The sequence below is a fragment of the Phyllopteryx taeniolatus genome, chromosome 2 (assembly GCF_024500385.1).
Source record: "Phyllopteryx taeniolatus isolate TA_2022b chromosome 2, UOR_Ptae_1.2, whole genome shotgun sequence".
NCBI classification, from domain to species: Eukaryota; Metazoa; Chordata; class Actinopteri; order Syngnathiformes; family Syngnathidae; genus Phyllopteryx; species Phyllopteryx taeniolatus.
Genome location: NC_084503.1, coordinates 23,662,714 through 23,680,566, shown reverse-complemented (window position 1 = coordinate 23,680,566; position 17,853 = coordinate 23,662,714). Strand labels below are relative to the sequence as shown.

The 17,853-nt window shown below is 42.0% G+C and overlaps 1 protein-coding gene across 14 annotated transcripts in view; it reads right to left on the bottom strand.

Moving 5' to 3' along the window:
• LOC133474115 (A-kinase anchor protein 13) overlaps positions 1–17,853 on the bottom strand; it is a 226,047-nt gene that overhangs the window by 34,267 nt on the left and 173,927 nt on the right. For 12 of the 14 annotated variants that reach the window (XR_009787354.1, XR_009787353.1, XM_061765461.1 and 9 more), the window contains 8 exons: positions 17,236–17,386; positions 17,001–17,137; positions 16,744–16,890; positions 11,979–12,235; positions 6,456–6,581; positions 6,091–6,208; positions 563–811; positions 415–491 (listed from right to left, as the gene is read on the bottom strand). Coding sequence is in view for 12 of the 14 variants with exons in the window: in XM_061765461.1 (XP_061621445.1) it covers positions 415–491; positions 563–811; positions 6,091–6,208; positions 6,456–6,581; positions 11,979–12,235; positions 16,744–16,890; positions 17,001–17,137; positions 17,236–17,386 (1,262 nt within the window). In the remaining 2 variants the exon portion in view is untranslated. The remainder of the gene's footprint in view (positions 1–414; positions 492–562; positions 812–6,090; positions 6,209–6,455; positions 6,582–11,978; positions 12,236–16,743; positions 16,891–17,000; positions 17,138–17,235; positions 17,387–17,853) is intronic. The other 2 variants (XM_061765457.1, XM_061765462.1) reach the window with 1 other exon arrangement.

The following is a 17,853-nucleotide window of genomic DNA, read 5'->3' as shown; positions in this document are numbered from 1 at the left end:
GGATGTTTTGGCCTTGGCGGAGGTCTGCTATCCACTGCTCTAGTGTTTTTGCCCAAGGCCCTCCAATCTGCGAACATGTTATTTGTCTTTTTAAAGGCCTCTGCTCCAAAATGGCTAGGCAATTTCGCCATGATGAGTGTGGTTTCTTTGCCGCAGGCGGTCACATTCCCCCTCCTCTCACTCACTCAGTGAGTGTGTCTGTGTGTGCGCGCGCGGGCGGGCGCTAAGGTGGGAAAAAAGCTCATAGCTACGTGATACATAACATTATTATTTTATGAATAAAATAATACATATAGATATATTGTATAATATTTATAATATTTATATAATATTCACTATTCTGCAGGTTTTCTTTTGTCTGCTTATGAGCAAAGACAGCTTCACTAGGTTCACTTTTCCGGTGAGCAGGCTCACCAGCATGGTGAAGATGTATTTCTGGTCCTTCTCTTGGAGGAATACCAGGACATCCGACAGGAGCAGTGCGTGGACGTCTGAGAAGGAAAACATGTTGTTATACATTTTCTCCATTTTTTCCAATTATTAGGGAAATAAGTGTTGTCACCTTTGAGGCGTCCCTGGTTGCTCTTGAGCTGCAGAGCGCCGTCGTGGACCAGGCGTCGTCGCAGCAGGTCCTCGCGGGCGAAGATCTGGCCATTCTTCATCATCATGATGGACTTGCTGTCGGTGCGGCTATGGAAGTCCTTGAGGCGCCGCCGTTTGTCGTGCTCGTTCACACGGCCATCCACGCTGGCGATCACCTCCTTTACTAGGCGCAGCGCCTCTGACAGGTCTTCGTAGTCGTCATCGCCCTCTGCACCCGGAAGGAAGCAGTTGAGTCAGTGAGTACCCAAGGAATGTTTTGCTTCCTCTGGGTTTTTTGTGTGTTCAGTGTATTTGACACCACCACAGGAGGGTAACGAGTAACAGTGGGAAGGAGACATAACACATAGAATGGGTACAGTGCATCCAGATAGCAGAATGTGGAACATTTCTGTGAGCTTCACTTTTCCCACTTTTTTTTTGTTACGTAACAGCCTTATTCCAAAATGCAGTGCTTCCAGCTATATCAGTGTTCATCTTTTGTGCCCCCACGATATCACAGATGTTTAAATGATCATTTGTATGATTGTATTGCTGCTCCATGTGTGTTTCAGTATCATTTGTTTGAAGGTTTACAATTACTGTAACATCTATGTTAATTTACATTTGTAAGTTAGTCTATGATGTTTCGTGTTTTACTGGATGTTAGCAATATGCTAGCAGACTTTAAAAAATTACATGGATTGGTTAAATGTTTTGGTGTTTAAATAGACAATGTTGAATTCTCTTCTGTTTTATGTGTCAGTTTATTTCTAGTTCAACAGGGAGTGACAGACGTTTTGCCTGTTATTTGGAGAACTTCAGGAATGAGAGCGTGAGAACAGGAACTAAAATAATTTTAAAAATCGTGTTTTAGTAAGTTGTGTGTTGTAATAAGTGTAAATGTGTTTAAAGTGTGCTGTAGGGGTAAAACAATAAATGTTTTTTATGTTTTCTCTTTAATGCGGCTTTCCACCTACAGGAGGTGCAAAAAAGTATTTAGTCAGCCATCAATTGTGAAAATTCTCCCACTTAAAAAGATGAGAGTTGGGTGTAATTTTCATCATAGGTATACCTCACCTATGAGAGACAAAATGAGAAAAAATAAATAAATACAGAAAATCACATTGTTGGATTTTTAAAGAATTTATTGGCAAATTATGGTGGAAAATAAGCATTTTGTCAATAACAAAAGTTCATCTCAGTACTTTGAAATATACCCTTTGTTGGCAATGACAGAGGGCAAATGTTTTTTTGTAAGTCTTCACAAGGTTTTCACACACTGTTGCTGGTATTTTGGCCCATTCCTCCATGCAGATCTCATCTAGAGCAGTGATGTTTTGGGGCTGTTGCTGGGCAGCACAGACTTTCAACTCCCTACAAAGATTGTCTATGGTGTTGAGAGCTGTAGACTGGCTAGGCCACTCCAGTACCTTGAAATGCTTCTTATGAAACCACTCCTTCATTGTCCGGGCGGTATGTTTGGGATCATTGTCATTTTGAAAGACCCAGCCACGTTTCATCTTCAATGCCCTTGCTGATGGAAGGAGGTTTTCACTCAAAATCGCGCGATACATGGCCCCATTCATTCTTTCCTTTACACGGATTAGTCGTCCTGGTCCCTTTGTAGAAAAACAGCCCCAAAGCATGATGTTTCCACCCCCATGCTTCACAGTAGATGCGGTGTTCTTTGGATGAAACTCAGCATTCTTTCTCTTCTAAACACGACAAGTTGAGTTTTCCCCCAAAAGTTCTATTTTGGTTTCATCTGACCATATGACATTCTCCTAATTGTCTTCTTGATCATCCAAATGCTCTCTAGCAAATTTCAGACAGGCATGGACATGTACTGGCTTAAACAGGGGGACACGTTTGGCACTGCAAGATTTGCGTCCCTGGCGGTGTAGTGTGTTACTCATGGTAGTCTTTGTTACTTTGGTCCCAGCTCTCTGCAGGTCATTCACTAGGTCCCCCTGTGTGGTTCTGTGATTTCTGCTCACCGTTCTTGTGATAATTTTGACCCCACGGGTTGAGATCTTGCGTGTAGCCCCAGATCGAGGGAGATTATCAGTGGTCTTGTATGTCTTCCTTTTTCTAACAATTGCTCCCACAGTTGATTTCTTCACACTAAAGCTGCTTACCTTTTGCAGATTCAGTCTCCCCCAGCCTGGTGCAGGTCTACAATTTTGTTTCTGGTGTTCTTTGACACTGCTCTTTGGTCTTGGCTGTAGTGACTCTGACACAGTTGCCAGAGCCACCCCCCCCCACCCTCACATTGCTAAACTGCATTCTTCCAAGCGGCCCTGCTGTGAGAATGTCCCAAGAAAATGCCGAGTGGACCCTAAATTAATTAACATCTACCCTCGAAGTCTAAACTCCTAAGCATCAAAGGCCCCCAGATGTTTCCACCGGACCACCTGTCTTGGAATAGGAACAATTGCTGACCTATTCCAAATGTATGCCTTGATGTCTGTGTCAGTGTGTCAACTTTAAAAGCGCAATTGTGAGATTTTGAGAACTGTTTGTCTTGATTTGACTCCAAGCGGCATGAAATGTGATTTGAATCATAAGCAGTTGATTTCCCAAAACTAAAGTATAAACAGTCAGTCCGACATGCTTGACCTCTGAGTAAAGAGAGTACCAAGTTGAGGTTATTTTATATTAGTATATGATTTTAAACCCATTGTATCAAATTTGTAGACAAGATTCAAGCTGATGGGTGTCGTCTCCTCCAGGGTTCCCCGTCCCTCTTGCACACGCCCCGCCCCCGGGATATTTAACTCTTAACTCCTGCCTTCTGAGTTCTCTCTTGTGTTTTTTTTCGCCCTCTTGCTTCTTAGTTCTCGTCTTGCTGGCAGCTCCCCAGCCACGGGGCGGCCGTGGGCCACCCCTCCCCTTCCTTTTGTTCGGGCACACGGCTCGGTAACCGCAAAGGCCGGGATGAGAACACACTCGGCTTCCCAGCCTATCCATGGGCCACCGCTAGGCGATCAGAACAGCTGCTAGTAAGGTACCAGGTATGATTCCAGCAAAGCATGATCGCTCTGAAATTGCTAGCGAGCCCCTGAAAAAGCAGGAAGAGAAACGGTCATATTCTCCCAACGAGGCGTGACTAACAACAATTTTTCTTCTTCCGCCTCTTTTGTTTTGCTTCATTTTTACTTCTTTTTCTTCTGCAACCAACACTGTCCCTGTGCTTCTGAGACGCGCCCAGAGAGATACCACTGCCAGAGGCCAGCTGAACTATGCTCGTGAGTAGACACTGCAAGTGTTTGCCAGAATGTACAATAATAGTGCCTAATAATTTCGTGGAAATTACTAGCTTCAGACAAAATCTCAAATTTGTCCTCTCTCTCTCGTCCGGAATGTTTAGTCCAACACACAATGTTCTATTTCCCTTTTCGTAGGCCTATTTTCCTCCTCCTTCTCATTATTAGTGTTATTTTCTTTCTTTAGTTAGACCCCTTTGTGTGTTTCTCTCTTGATCCCTTGTAGATGTAAATAAATATTCAATAAAATTCCACTCTTGGTTGTATTTTGTGTGTGTTCTGAGTTTAAGTAAGCCTCTGTCATCTTGAACTCAAAATTTCATAGTGTAGCAACCTTCAGATTACGAGACTGATAACAAGGATTCTCGTCACTTTCCCTAAATTTTATACATATAAAAAGTGACATGGTTCCCCTTTACGAGACAGATTAGTTAGATTTTAACAATTAAACTTAAAATTACGCTAAACCGGAAGTAACGCAGGCGTCGATTCCGGCTTACTCTATTCTACTAAATTAATTACATTTTCAGTGAACCCTCATATACACTACATGGCCATAGTGGAGTTTTGAGTGTGACTGTTTGAGGTTGTGGACAGGTGCCTTTTATACTGATGAGTTCAAACAGGTGCCATTAATACAGGTAACGAGTGGAGGACAGAGGAGATACAGGTAATGAGTGGAGGACAGAGGAGCCTCTTCAAGAAGAAGTTACAGGGCTGTGAGAGCCAGAAATCTTGCATGTTTGTAGGTGACCAAATACTTATTGTCCACCATAATTTGCTAATAAATTCTTAAAAAATCAGACAATGTGATTTTCTGGATGTTTTTTGTCTCTCATAAGTGAAGTATAACTATGATGAAAATAACAGGCCTCTCTCATCTGTTTAAGTGGGAGAACTTGCATAATTGGTGGCTGACTATGTCTTTATGTCTCAAAAGTGTTCTCTGTCAATTGTTGTCATACTAGAGCGGCTCCAACTACCGGAGACAAATTCCTTGTGTGTTTTTTGGACATACTTGGCAAATATAGATGATTCGGATTCTGACTAAATACTTTTTTGCCCCACTGTATTGTGGTTGGGTCTGGAATGCCTCCCTGCAATAAATAGGGGTTCACTCTAAATTCCATCCATCCATTTTCCATACTGCTTATCCTCACATGGGTCGCGGGTGTGCTGGAACCTATCCCAGCTATCTTTGGGCGAGAGGCGGGGTACACTCTGAATTGGTCGTGAGCCAATCGTAGGGTACATATAAAAAAACAACCATTCGCACTCCCATTCACACCTATGGGCAATTTAGAGTATTCAATTAACCTAGCATGCATGTTTTTGGGAAGTGCGAGTAAACCGGAGTACCTGAAGAAAACCCACGCATAGACGGGGAGAACATGCAATCATCACAGAGGCGAGGCCGGCTTTGAACCCGGGTCCCCAGAACTGTGAGGCAGATGTGCTAACCAGTCAGCACCGTGCCGCCCTCACTCTAAATTTGTGAATGCAATTTTTTTCTTCCTAATTCTACACAGGACACCCAATAATAACAGCATGAAAGACTTGAGGCTATAATTGCTGCCAAAGATACAGCGACGTAGCATTGGGCAAATGTTGTGAATTCTAATCTACGTGTGATAAATTTTTGTTACTTAAACACATTTGAAAAAAATCTCCCCAATCTCTCCAATTTTTCTTTTGGAGGAAAAAATAAGGCTGTAACATCACAAAATGTGGAAAAAGTGAAGTCTGATGCATTGATGATGCAAGTCTTTCCAGGCAGCAATATGGCCAATGTTAGGGAGTAACTAATTACATGTAAAGAGATTACGTAATTTGATTACAAAATGTATTTAATCGTATTCCATTACATTACTGGGAGGAAATGTGTAATTAAAAACAGCTTTTGAAAATTTCCGTTATTAGAATTGTGGTTATAGTTGAAAAATAGTCACAAAAGCTCAAGATTATTATTTTTTAAAATTACTTCTTCCTTCTAAAGCCAAAGGTTGTGATTGGCTCCCTCTGGTCATGTGCCACTCTGCAGTAGTCTTAAACATGACATATTTTCCCAAATATGACGTCGAAGCACCACCTTGTTTTGAAATCTATTAGTTTGTCTGAGATTTTGAAAAGGTTAGACTATAGTTATGAACACATAAAACAATATTGACTTTTGAAAAGTTTCTTTTCAGAGCTTTAGATGCTCACTTAGCTGAAGTTTCGCCAGTCATGGCATTTGTCTGACCTGTGGAATGCTGCAGGATCCTCTGAATCAGCACAGGGTACTTTGTTATCCTCTGGGTCACCAGCAGGATACATTCTGGTATGCCGAGACGCCGAACAATGCTGCTGCTCATCTTTTTCTGTTGGAAGACAAAAACAAAAACGACTTTGCCAAATTTCACTCAGTGGCAACGCTTATAAAAGAAATAAGCACAGTTTTACCCATCCACACAAGTTTTGAGTGGACATGTCTATCGTCTAACGACCCATGCCCGAATCTTAAACAGAAAGTTGGCCATTTTGGTTTGAAGCAGCCCTTTTGGGTGAATTCCAAGGCTTGTACTTCTACAAACTGCCAAGGGAGGAAGAAGAGAAAGATGGATGTACTTTGATGTAGGCCTTGAAGCGTTTGTCTTTGGTCAGAAGCTCCTTGTACAGGTTGACGGCCTCATTGTGGCGGCTGCAGAATCTCCCATAGATCCTCTTCACGCTCTCGCTGTTGCATCCCGAGAACTGGACAAGGATTGTGTTGAAACTTATTTAGAAATACTTTGCAGAAACATGGGCAACAAACTGTATCCAGTGTAGGCAGAATAGCAGAACACAATTAAAAAAAATAAATAAACATCATTATACAACAGAAAATAAAATAAAAAGTAAATAATGTATGTAATAATAATGGAACTTACTCAAACTCTACTTTATATCTTTTAAAATCTTGTAACTTAAAAGCATTTACGGCTTTTTCTGGTAACGTTACTATTTTATCATTTGAACTTGCTGCTCTTGTAACTTTTCCTCATCTTCCTAACACTGACTTTTCTTCACAACTTAACTTTTTTTCACAACATACCTATTTCCACATTTAATTTTTTACTTTCAAGACTTTGTTGCAACATTGCCATTTTAGGTTTAAAATTTTACTCTTGTAACGGGACATTTTACTCAAATTGATCTGACTTTTCTCAGGACTTTTCTCTCTCTTTGCAATTTTCTCAAGTAATTTTTAGATTTTCTTGTGGTTACCTTACCATTTTTCATTTCAGTATGCACAGTCCCCTCCAAAGGTAGTGGGACGGCAAGGTCAATTTCTTTGTTTTTGTTGTACACTGAAGACATTTGGGTTTCAGATCAAAAGATGAATATGAAACAAAAGTTCAGAATTCCTGCTTTCATTTCATGGTATTTACATCTGTGTCAAAAAAAACTCAGGACAGAGCACCTTTTGTTGGAAGGCACCCAATTTTTAAGTGAGCAAAAGTATTGGAACACACATGATTAAATCAACTTAAAGTAAATAACATTTAATATTTGGTGGCATAACAATTACTTGCAATAACTGCATCAAGCCTGCGACTCATTGACTTCACCAGACTATTGCATTCTTCATTTGAAAAGCTTTTCCAGGCCTTTACTGAAGCCTCTTTCAGTTCTTGTTTGTTTCTCCCTTCAGTCTCCTCTTCAGGAGGTAAAATGCATGCTCTATTGGGTTAAGGTCTTTTGAGTGACTTGGCCAGTCTAAGACCTTCCACTTTCCCTCCCTGATGAAGTCCATTGTTATGTTGGCAGTGTGTTTTGGGTCAGTCTTGTTGAATGATGAAGCTTCTCCCGATTAGTTTGGATGCATTTTACTGTAAATTGCCATTTACTGTTGTTTAGCCAGGTGACACGCTGCAAAAGAAGCAATTGACTCCTGTCTCTTGACCTCTACCATGAGCTTCCTCCGATGAAAAGCTACACGTGTATATAATAGAAGCATATACAATTAATGCTTTTCTGTAACAGTGCTGCATTGTTTTTCTACACAATAGATTTGATCATTCTCTTTCTTTTATACTGTGATTTCTTGGGTATATGTATATACGCACCTATGTATAATACGCACCCCCAAAGTTGACCTCAAAATTCTGGAAAACTGTTCTACGTATGTATAATGCATTTTTACAATGCATGGTTTTGCTTCTACCCATATGATCAAAACATGATTATCTGCATTTTGTTCGCTTTTTCAAATAATTATTCTGAAGTTAAGCACTTTATTTGAACATGTAATGCTTTCTTTTTTATTTACTAGCTCTTATTTTGAAATTCACAGCCCTACTTTTATTTTGTAAATGACAAAACACACAGTTGTGCTCATATGTTTGATTACCCAGTCAGAATATGTAAGATGGGTAGAATTCTTTAAAGAAAATATGAAGGGCCAGGCGAAACAAATAACATTTTATTTTAATGGGAGTTAATTTAAACTGTAAAGCATTTCAGAAAATCATTATCATGAAACAAAATATAACCATAAAGAAATTAATGATGGTTATTGTTCAGTCATCAGTCGTATTTTAAAAAAAACAATAGAACACAAATTCTGCCAGGGTATGTAAACTTATGAGCACAACTGTACATACGTGCAGTCATATGTGCCCCTGTCATATTGGAACGAAAGTGTACACCTTTCTCATAACCTCTAGGTGGTGATGGCATACAGGAATGAAACTGTACAGCTTTTTCATAACCTCTAGATGGCGGCATACATTTATAAAATGTGAAAGTTTTTTTCCATTTTCCCCTATACCTATGTATTATATGCACTATTGACTTTTGACAATTTTTTGGGGGAAACAATGGGCTTTATACACAAGAAATTACAGTATTTGTATTTTCTTGTGTCTCTTTGTATTAACACCAAAATGCTTAAACACAGCAGACGACTGGTTGGCACATTTGCCTCACAGTTCTGAGGACCTGGGTTCAAATCCGGCCTTGCCTGTGTGAAGTTTGCGGTTGAATGGCGTCAATGTGAGTGCGAATGGTTATTTGTTTATATGTGCCCTGCGATTGGCTGGCGACCAGTTCAGGGTGTTTCCCGCCTCTCGCCCAGAGTCAGCTGGGATAGGCTCCTGCATGCCCGCGACCCTCGTGAGGATAAGCGGTGTGGAAAATGGATGGATGGATGCTTAAAACACTGTGGAGCCATGCATGCTGGGCATTATGGGCATATATTGCAGTACACTTTGCCTTCGCTATAAATTCTTCAGTTATTTACCACATACCAAACAGTAAAATACTGTAAAGTGATAATACAGTAATTATAGTTTCCACTGCATAATGGGATTTCGGGTGACGTCTCACAGTAAAACAGAGTTACTGGATTTTTTTAAATTTAGGCTTTTCTAAATTTTCAGAGGTAAAACGGGAGCTCTTTTGGCTTGCAGAAGAAGTATTCCATTGAGCAATCACAAGGAAGTATATCCTTGTATCTAACGCAGCTGGTAAATCATCAGACAATGCTTAGCTTAGCTTCACTTTGCATACAGCAAAACTGACTGGGAGGTCACTATCACACACAACCCGCAGGCATGCTGGGAGCCACACGGCTGCGCAATTCTGCTGCTTTCAAAGTTAGCCTCGCCTGTATTTGGCGCCTCTACTAATTTTGTTAGCACAGAAAATGTAATACAATATTTTATTGTGAAATAACAGTGTAAATGGGTGACTTCACAATAAAATTCCTATAGTACTTTACTGAGTTTGTCCAAGTCCACATTAAATCCTGCTTGAGTGAAATTACAAATTGATACACACTCTTCTTCTTTTCCTTTCGGCTTGTCCCGTTAGGGGTAGCCACAGCGTGTCATCCTTTTCCATATAAGCCTATCTCCTGCATCCTCCACTCTAACACCAACTGCCCTCATGTCTTCCCTCACGACATCCATCAACCTTCTTTTTGGTCTTCCTCTAGCTCTCTTGCCTGGCAGGTGCATCCTCATCATCCTTCTACCAATGTACTCACAATCTCTCCTCTGCATGTGTCCAAACTATCGAAGTCTGCTCTCTCTAACTTTGTCTCCAAAACATCTAACCTTGGGTGTCCCTCTGATGAGCTCATTTCTAATTTTATCCAATCCGGTCACTCCGAGAGAGAACCTCAACATCTTCATTTCCACCACCTCCAGCTCTGCTTCCTGTTGTCTCTTCAGTGCCACCGTCTCTAATCCGTACATCATGGCTGGCCTCACCAATGTCTTATAAACTTTGCCCTTCATCCTGGCAGGGACTCTTCTGTCACATAACACACCTGACACCTTCCTCCACCCGTTCCAACCTGCTTGGACCCGTTTCTTCACTTCCTTACCACACTCACCATTGCTCCAGACTGTTGACCCCAAGTATTTGAAGTCCTCCACCTTTGCTATCTCTTCTCCCTGTAGCCTCCCTCTTCCCCCTCCACCCCTCTCATTCATGCACATATATTCTGTTTTACTAATCTTCATTCCTCTCCTTTTCAGTGCATGCCTCCACCTTTCTAACTGTTCCTCTACCTGCTCCCTGCTTTTCACTGCAGATGTCATCTTCATCACCACTGTAAACAGGAAAGGGCTCCCTGATGCAGTCCCACCTTAAACTCCTCTGTCACACCTACAGCCCACCTCACCACTGTTCTGCTGTCCTCATACATGTCCTGTATTATTCTGAAGTACTTCTCTGCCACTCCAGACTTCCGCATGCAGTACCACAGTTCCTCTCTGCTGACTCTGTCATAGGCATTCTCTAGATCCACAGAGACACAATGTAGCTCCTTCTGACATTCTCGGTACTTTTCCATCAACATCCTCAATGCAAATAATGCATCTGTGGTACTCTTTCTAGACCATGATACCATATTGTCGCTCACAAATACTCACTTCTGTTCAGACTCTAGCCTCCACTACGCTTTCCCATAACTTCATTGTGTGGCTCATCAAGTTTATTCCTCTATAGTTCCCACAGCTCTGCACATCACCCTTGTTCTTAAAAATCGGCATCAGCACACTTTTCCTCCATTCCTCAGGGATCTTTTTCACCCACTAGAATTCTGTTAAAAAGCTGGTCAAAAACTCCACAGCCACCTCTCCTAGATGCTTCCATACCTCCACAGGATATCATCAGGACCAACTGCCTTTCCATTTTTCATCCTCTTTCATGCCTTTCTAACTTCTCCCTTACTCATCATTGCCACTTCCTAGTCCACCACACTTCCTTCTCTCTCATTTTCCTCATTCATCAACTCCTCAAATTATAACTAAATATGCAAAAATTTGAAACTCTTTGAAAACTTTTAAAGTTTATCCAAATTTACCTGGTGTGCTTGTTGTTGTCATGACTAGTGGCAATACTGGTAGCTTTCATGAGTCGCGAGGAATTGCGTGCGCTTCCTATTCCCAAATCCGTTAATTAGATGCCTTTCACGAAAGACTTGGCAAAATGTTACTGTACCAAAAATAACATTCACACCTACGGAAAATAAAAATATAAATGAAATATAAAATAAAAATAGAATGTTCCAGACTGCAGTACGACTCCAGAGACGTACGTCTCTTACAGAAAAAAACGCCGCCATCCCGCCAGGATGCGCTCTCTGCGCGGAGCGATATGCGACAATAGATAGAACTCCTGCCGTCAAGGCCGCCACATTATCTGGAAATGTCGCCACATTCAACATGCGCGCCACATGTCAATACATTGCCTTTGATGGGAATGTCGCCACATTCAACATGGTCGCCTGGTAGGCACGGGGAAGTCCGTTGGCTGGATCTGGTCATTGTATATCTGTGACCCGGAAATACGTGTGTCCCAGTCTCTGCCTATATTGTGCCACAGACCCAGTCAACAAAACCGGCCAATTCAGGAACTAACAGACTTTGTCAACGGCAGTTTAAGTGACAAATGAAAACTCTTTTTGGACACATGTACTGTCAAGATGGTCCCTTACTTACGCTAGCCGTTAAATTGGGGTCCGTTAAATCGAGGTTCCACTGTATTGGCTTTTCAACTTTAGTTAAGTTCTGCTGTTTTGAAAGGCAAGTTTGTTGGCGTGTGAACAACAGCACCTATGACATGAGGGACGTATTTGAGGACATCTGTCTCTCTCACCTGGCTGAGGAGGATATCCCCTATCCGGTAGACAACGATGCCCCGCTCCGAGTGTCCGCCCTCTGGCTGGCTCTCACGCTTCCTCTCCAGCAAGCGCAGGAGAAGCTGTGTGTGGAGCTCCATAAGCTCATCCAGGGCAGGAAAGAGCCGCTCCAGGGTCTGCTGTTCCAGCTGCACCTCCTTCTGCAGGCCCTTGCTGTACACCTCTGACATGATGCGCAGTGTGCGGATGTGGTGCATCTCCGTCTGCATCAGCTCTACGGTAAATTAGAGTTAATAATGTCCAGAATTAATCAAGAATTCACTAAAATCACAAAGATGCTTCGTGTTGAGAGCTGAAGAACAGTTATAAGCACACAGAATGCTCTATTAATGTGGGATTCTCTTCAGTGGAATCTCGGTTTACGAACGACCCGGTTGACAAACAATTTGGTTTACCAAAACTAAATTTTGGAAGAAAGATTATCTAATTTCATTCACTATTTTGAAGTCACAAACAGTCTTGGTACATCTGTAGAAGGCTCAGTTGTACTTTTTCTCATGCCCCATAAACACCTTTGGCTGTGTGCATCACACGTTACAGGTATCCTTGTTTTATTCTAAATTAGCCCTCAGGATTGCTCCCAGAGTAAGTGAAAACTGCTAGCTATACTGAAGCAGCTTATTTTCGGGTGTGATCTGCCAACACTTTTTAATTCTTTAAATGATCTTGCCGCACCTTACCTCTCTGAGCTGCTCCGCCCCTACACTCCTGCCCAGTGCCTTAGGTCAGCTGACCAGATGCTCCTGGAGGTACCAAGGACTAAACAGAGGCTCAGGGGATAGCGCTTTTTCAGTTGCATCTCTTTGGAATATACTCCCACGAAATATTAGGCAAGCCCCCTCACTGTCCAGTATTAAAGTCCGTCTTAAAATACGTTTTTATTCTTTTGCTTTCAACCCAGCACTACTTTATTTCTAATGTTGCTTTTAATGAATTTCTTTGAATTTGCCCTGTTTATTGTGTGTACAGATTTTATTTGTATATAATGTACAGCACTTTGTGTGCAGCTGTGGTTGTTATAAAGTGCGCTATAAATAAAGTTGAGAACACTATGGAGAAAAAGAAGGGAGAGGAGCACGAGGAAAAAACTCAAACAATCTTTACTCTAAAAGGAGGCAACAGTCCCAGCCAGCGAGTGTTAACTGCACCGAGAGAGGTAAAAGTCTATCCGGGTTCCACCTTTGACCACTGTAGGAGAGCTCGCTGGTGACAGTGTTAGCGTGGCTTTGTGGTTGAATTTTTCCCTTTTCTTTCTGGCATTTTAACATGCCATCTTTCACTGCGTGACTACACAGGGTTGTTTATCGTCACCTTGGATACCATTATCCCAAAATGGCTGCCACATCCCTCAATACAATGCAGTCCACAAAGTACACAGTATCCTATGCGAAAAGGCAAAAACGCTCCACAGTGAATTGTTAGCGACCACACCGTATTGTATCTTGTTATTCTGTGTTTTCACTTATTTCTACATTGTATAGTATTTATTTGAGACAGTTCTACACAGCGGTCATCGAATCAGTCCTGTGTTCTTCCATCACAGTCTGGTTTGGTGCTGCTACAAAAAAGGACAAACTCCGACTGCAACAGACAATCAAAACTACTGAATGGATTGTCGGTACCCCCCTACCCACCATTGAGGACTTGCACGCTGCCAGAACTAAGACAAGAGCGTGCAAAATCCTCTCGGACCCTCCGCACCCCAGTCACCAGCTCTTCCAGCTCCTTCCCTCAGGTAGGCGCTACCGATCAATGCAAACTAGAACTAGCAGACATTCCAACAGCTTCTTCCCTCTTGCGATCAACTTCTTAAACACCTAACCTACAATTCCATGACAACATACTGGCAATTTTTTGACTTGAGTTCGTTGTCACATTTCTGTGGGGCCAATTATGTATTACTCGTGCACTCACTGTAGTTGTCTCGCCATGCTGCACTATTTGCATATACTGGCCACTCATGCCAGAGTAGCATCTGCTCCATTTCCACACTGACTGAGGTGTATCTGCAACATTTGCACAACCAACATTGTCCCAGATTATCGCACTACTCGTCACTTTAAACCGCATACATTCCTTGAAGTCTCGGCGCCCTTTGCACAATGGTCATTGCACCGGACTATTGCAATATTAGTCATTCGAACTGCTCTAAGTGCTAGAGGACTCTGCATCTTTTTGCACAATTGTCAGAAGAAAAAAAAATAAAAAATGTACCGGCATTACCAGATAACTAGCAACCCTTGACTGGTCAATGTTTTTCTTTCTCCAAAGTGTTCTGCAAATTGACTGTCTGTTGTCGTACTAGAGCGGCTCCAACTACCGGAGACAAATTCCTTGTGTGTTTTTGGACATACTTGGCAAATAACGATGATTCTGATTCTGATTTCTAACTACACAATAAAACTTGGGGAAATATAGCTTTGTTCTGGGGCTGGAACTGATTAATTTCAATGGGAAACATTACCTCAGCGCAGAGATTCCACTGTTTAGAGCTTTTATCCCTTTTTAAGCATGCCCAATCCTTGCAAGATGAAAGCACATCAAAGTTTGTCATTAGCCAGCTAACACAGCGTAACTCTAAATATTTTGGGTGCATTCACACCTGCCACATTTGGTACGCTTGAAAGGAACCAAAGTACGTTTCCCTCTTGGTCTGGACCATTTGTGCAGGTGTGAACAGTGTCCGAAATTAACTTTTTGTTTCACCAGACAAGGCGGCACGGTGGCCGACTGGTTAGAGCGTCAGCCTCACAGTTCTGAGGTGCGGGGTTCAATCCCCGTCCCCGCCTGTGTGGAGTTTGCATGTTCTCCCCGTGCCTGCGTGGGTTTTCTCCGGGCACTCCGGTTTCCTCCCACATCCCAAAAAACATGCATTAATTGGAGACTCTAAATTGCCCGTAGGCATGACTGTGAGTGCGAATGGTTGTTAGTTTCTATGTGCCCTGCGATTGGCTGGCAACCAGTTCAGGGTGTACCCCGCCTCCTGCCCGATGACAGCTGGGATAAGCTCCAGCACGCCCGCGACCCTAGTGAGGAGAAGCGGCTCAGAAAATGGATGGATGGATGGATGTTTCACCAGACAAGTTGGTCAGTAGATGAAAAAAAATCCACCGGCCAAAATATTCAATCATTTTACACATTTCTATAACAGGATATTATAAAACATACAATTTCACAAATAAAATATCAAATTTTTAATTTATAACTGATCAATATAGAGGCAATTGACATGACTTTAGCTCACAAAAAAATAACTTTACATTTTTTTTTCCAATTTTGAATTTTTTTTGGTTTCTTTTTTTAGGGGGAACAAACCCCCTAACACTTGTTGTTAAAAAATTTAGAGTTACGCTGTGTTAGCTGGCTAATGACAAACTGTGATGTGCTTTCATCTTGCAAGGATTGGGCATGCTTAAAAAGGGATAAAAGCCCCAATACAGTGGAATCTCTGCGCTGAGGTAATGTTTCCCGTTGAAATTAATCAGTTCCAGCCCCAGAACAAAGCTATATTTCCCCAACACTTGTTGGTGTTTTATAATTTTTGGGTTAAAAAAAGAGACTTTGCCATGGCCGCTTGCCTCCTGCTAAAAAATCTCCAGGTTCCCGTGACTTAAGTAGTCTGTCTGGCACCTGCGTCTGTTTACGTTATGCGTGTATGTTTGTGTCCAGGTGCATCGCTCATATGCATGCAGACAGCGGAGAAATCCACCAAAACGAGACAAAAAAAACCCCAAAACACACACAATACAATACACACAAGCGAATCCTGGTGTACACCAAACAACTGCTCTGACACCTACTTTTTGAGGTGGTCTTCTGAACAGACTCGGCACGGTTTGTTTGTGGTGTGAAAACGAACCAACCTCGATCTGACCCAACAAGTCAATGTCCCAAAGCTTATAATGATAACGAATGCTGTACATCCGACCTGATCGCCATGCGCCCTCCGGCACCGCACCTTGACGTCAATCAATAGGATTGCGTCTTGCAACGGTGCATTGCCTCCCTTGCTGGCCGATGTCAACATTTATTCACACGCACAAACCAATGTTTACTGAAGCTTTACAGCATTATTCGACAGGACGCCGGCATATTTACGTACAAACAGTGCTAGCACTAGCTGAAGCTCGGGTTCTGACCAGAACAAAGAGATCGGAACATATTAGTCCCATTCTACAGTCTCTAGACTAGCTACCAGTCAGCTTTAGAATTTACTTGGTTTGGCAAATCTCTCCCCATACGTGGCACATATCCTGCAGCCAATCATATTGGAGCGGGGCGTGTCCTACCTAGAACACGAGTGGGCTTCCTAATAATGTGTGAACTGTACAGCCATCTAAGAACTCACAACTGCAAGTTGAAACATACTCGCAGTCCTTGACGTACTCCTATTATGCCTTTTATGAAGAAATATTTTCGATGCGCCTTGAGCTTCATTTTGGAAAATGTAATTTAAGTTTTTAAAGTTTTAAAGTTCAGTGATTTATTTTTATTTATGTATTTTTTTGAACGGGATCAGCTTGTTATGGGTAAGTTCGAAAATGTTGCCTTTTTGAGGATCTGAGTTTTGATTCAAACCAATAACTAACAAAAAGCAGGAGGTGGGAAAACTGTACAATTTCGTGCTGATGCTTATAGTTGTAAAACAGATAAACAAGAATAGATGCATGTAGTGGTTTCATCATTCATATCATCATTCGTGTATGACTGGCATGTAGATACCGTAGATGACGTCCTGCCTCTTGACCAGGTTGCGGTCCAGCTGCTGCAGGTACTGCTGTTCCACGCCTAAACTCCATGAGTCGGCCTCCATCTCCTTAGCCTCGCCTTCAAACTCGCCCATCAGTTGGCTGTCCATCATCTCTGTCCCTATGACAGGCACGAGCAAAACCTACAGTTTACCTATTTTTATGTTTTTTTTTTTTACTTTTCATCATTATCCCTCATAAAGGCATCTTAATGGGTTTCCATTTATTTACATGGTTGCGAAGTTGTGTAATGACCTTCGTCAGTGAGTGATTCCATGGACTCTGTGACCTGATTGGTCCTGTTGAGCGAGTCAGTGGACTGGGAAAGATAGCGCAGGCCCTTGATGGGGATCTCGTCAAACACAGGGCTACATGCATGCACGCACCCAGACCCACACACACACATGTAAATGTATGAATATCATCAATAGATGCAGTCAATTCAGAAATCTTAATGCCCACTCACCCAGCAATGTTGCTAATGGACAGACTTTTGGACAGGTTGCTGCTATGGAAAGGCATGAGGCTGGTGTGGCGGCGCGACAGCGGCATCGCCAGGGACGTGTGGTCTTCCGGGGACAAGATGGCTGACCAGGGGCGTTCCCTCATTCCACAGGCTGGACAGGGAGAGAAGCAAACGGTTTACAGTTAGCGGCTAAAATACCACAAGGAATCTAGAAGAAATCCCAAAGGAACTCCATTTAGGTTTTCGGTTTAGAGGTGTTAATGTAATAGGTCCTCTGAATGAATATCTCAGAGATTATAACCACCAGTCATGCTAATAGTTTAAACACTTTTCAAGCCCATCTTTGAGTACTTAAAAACCTTATCTAAACTCACAACTAAAATAAATATTGATGCCAAAAGAATATATTCAAAAGCAATGCATATAATAATAAAGTAAAATAAAAAGATAAAACAAAAAAATGAAAATCTCAAGGTCAAATGAAAGTTTCAAACTATGGCTGGGGGATAATAAAATCAATATACAATAGACAATATAACGTGAAACATCGATTTAATGGAGTAATAGGGGTTCGTCCGTTAAATCAGATTGTCCGTTACATTCAAGCCCTCTTGTTCT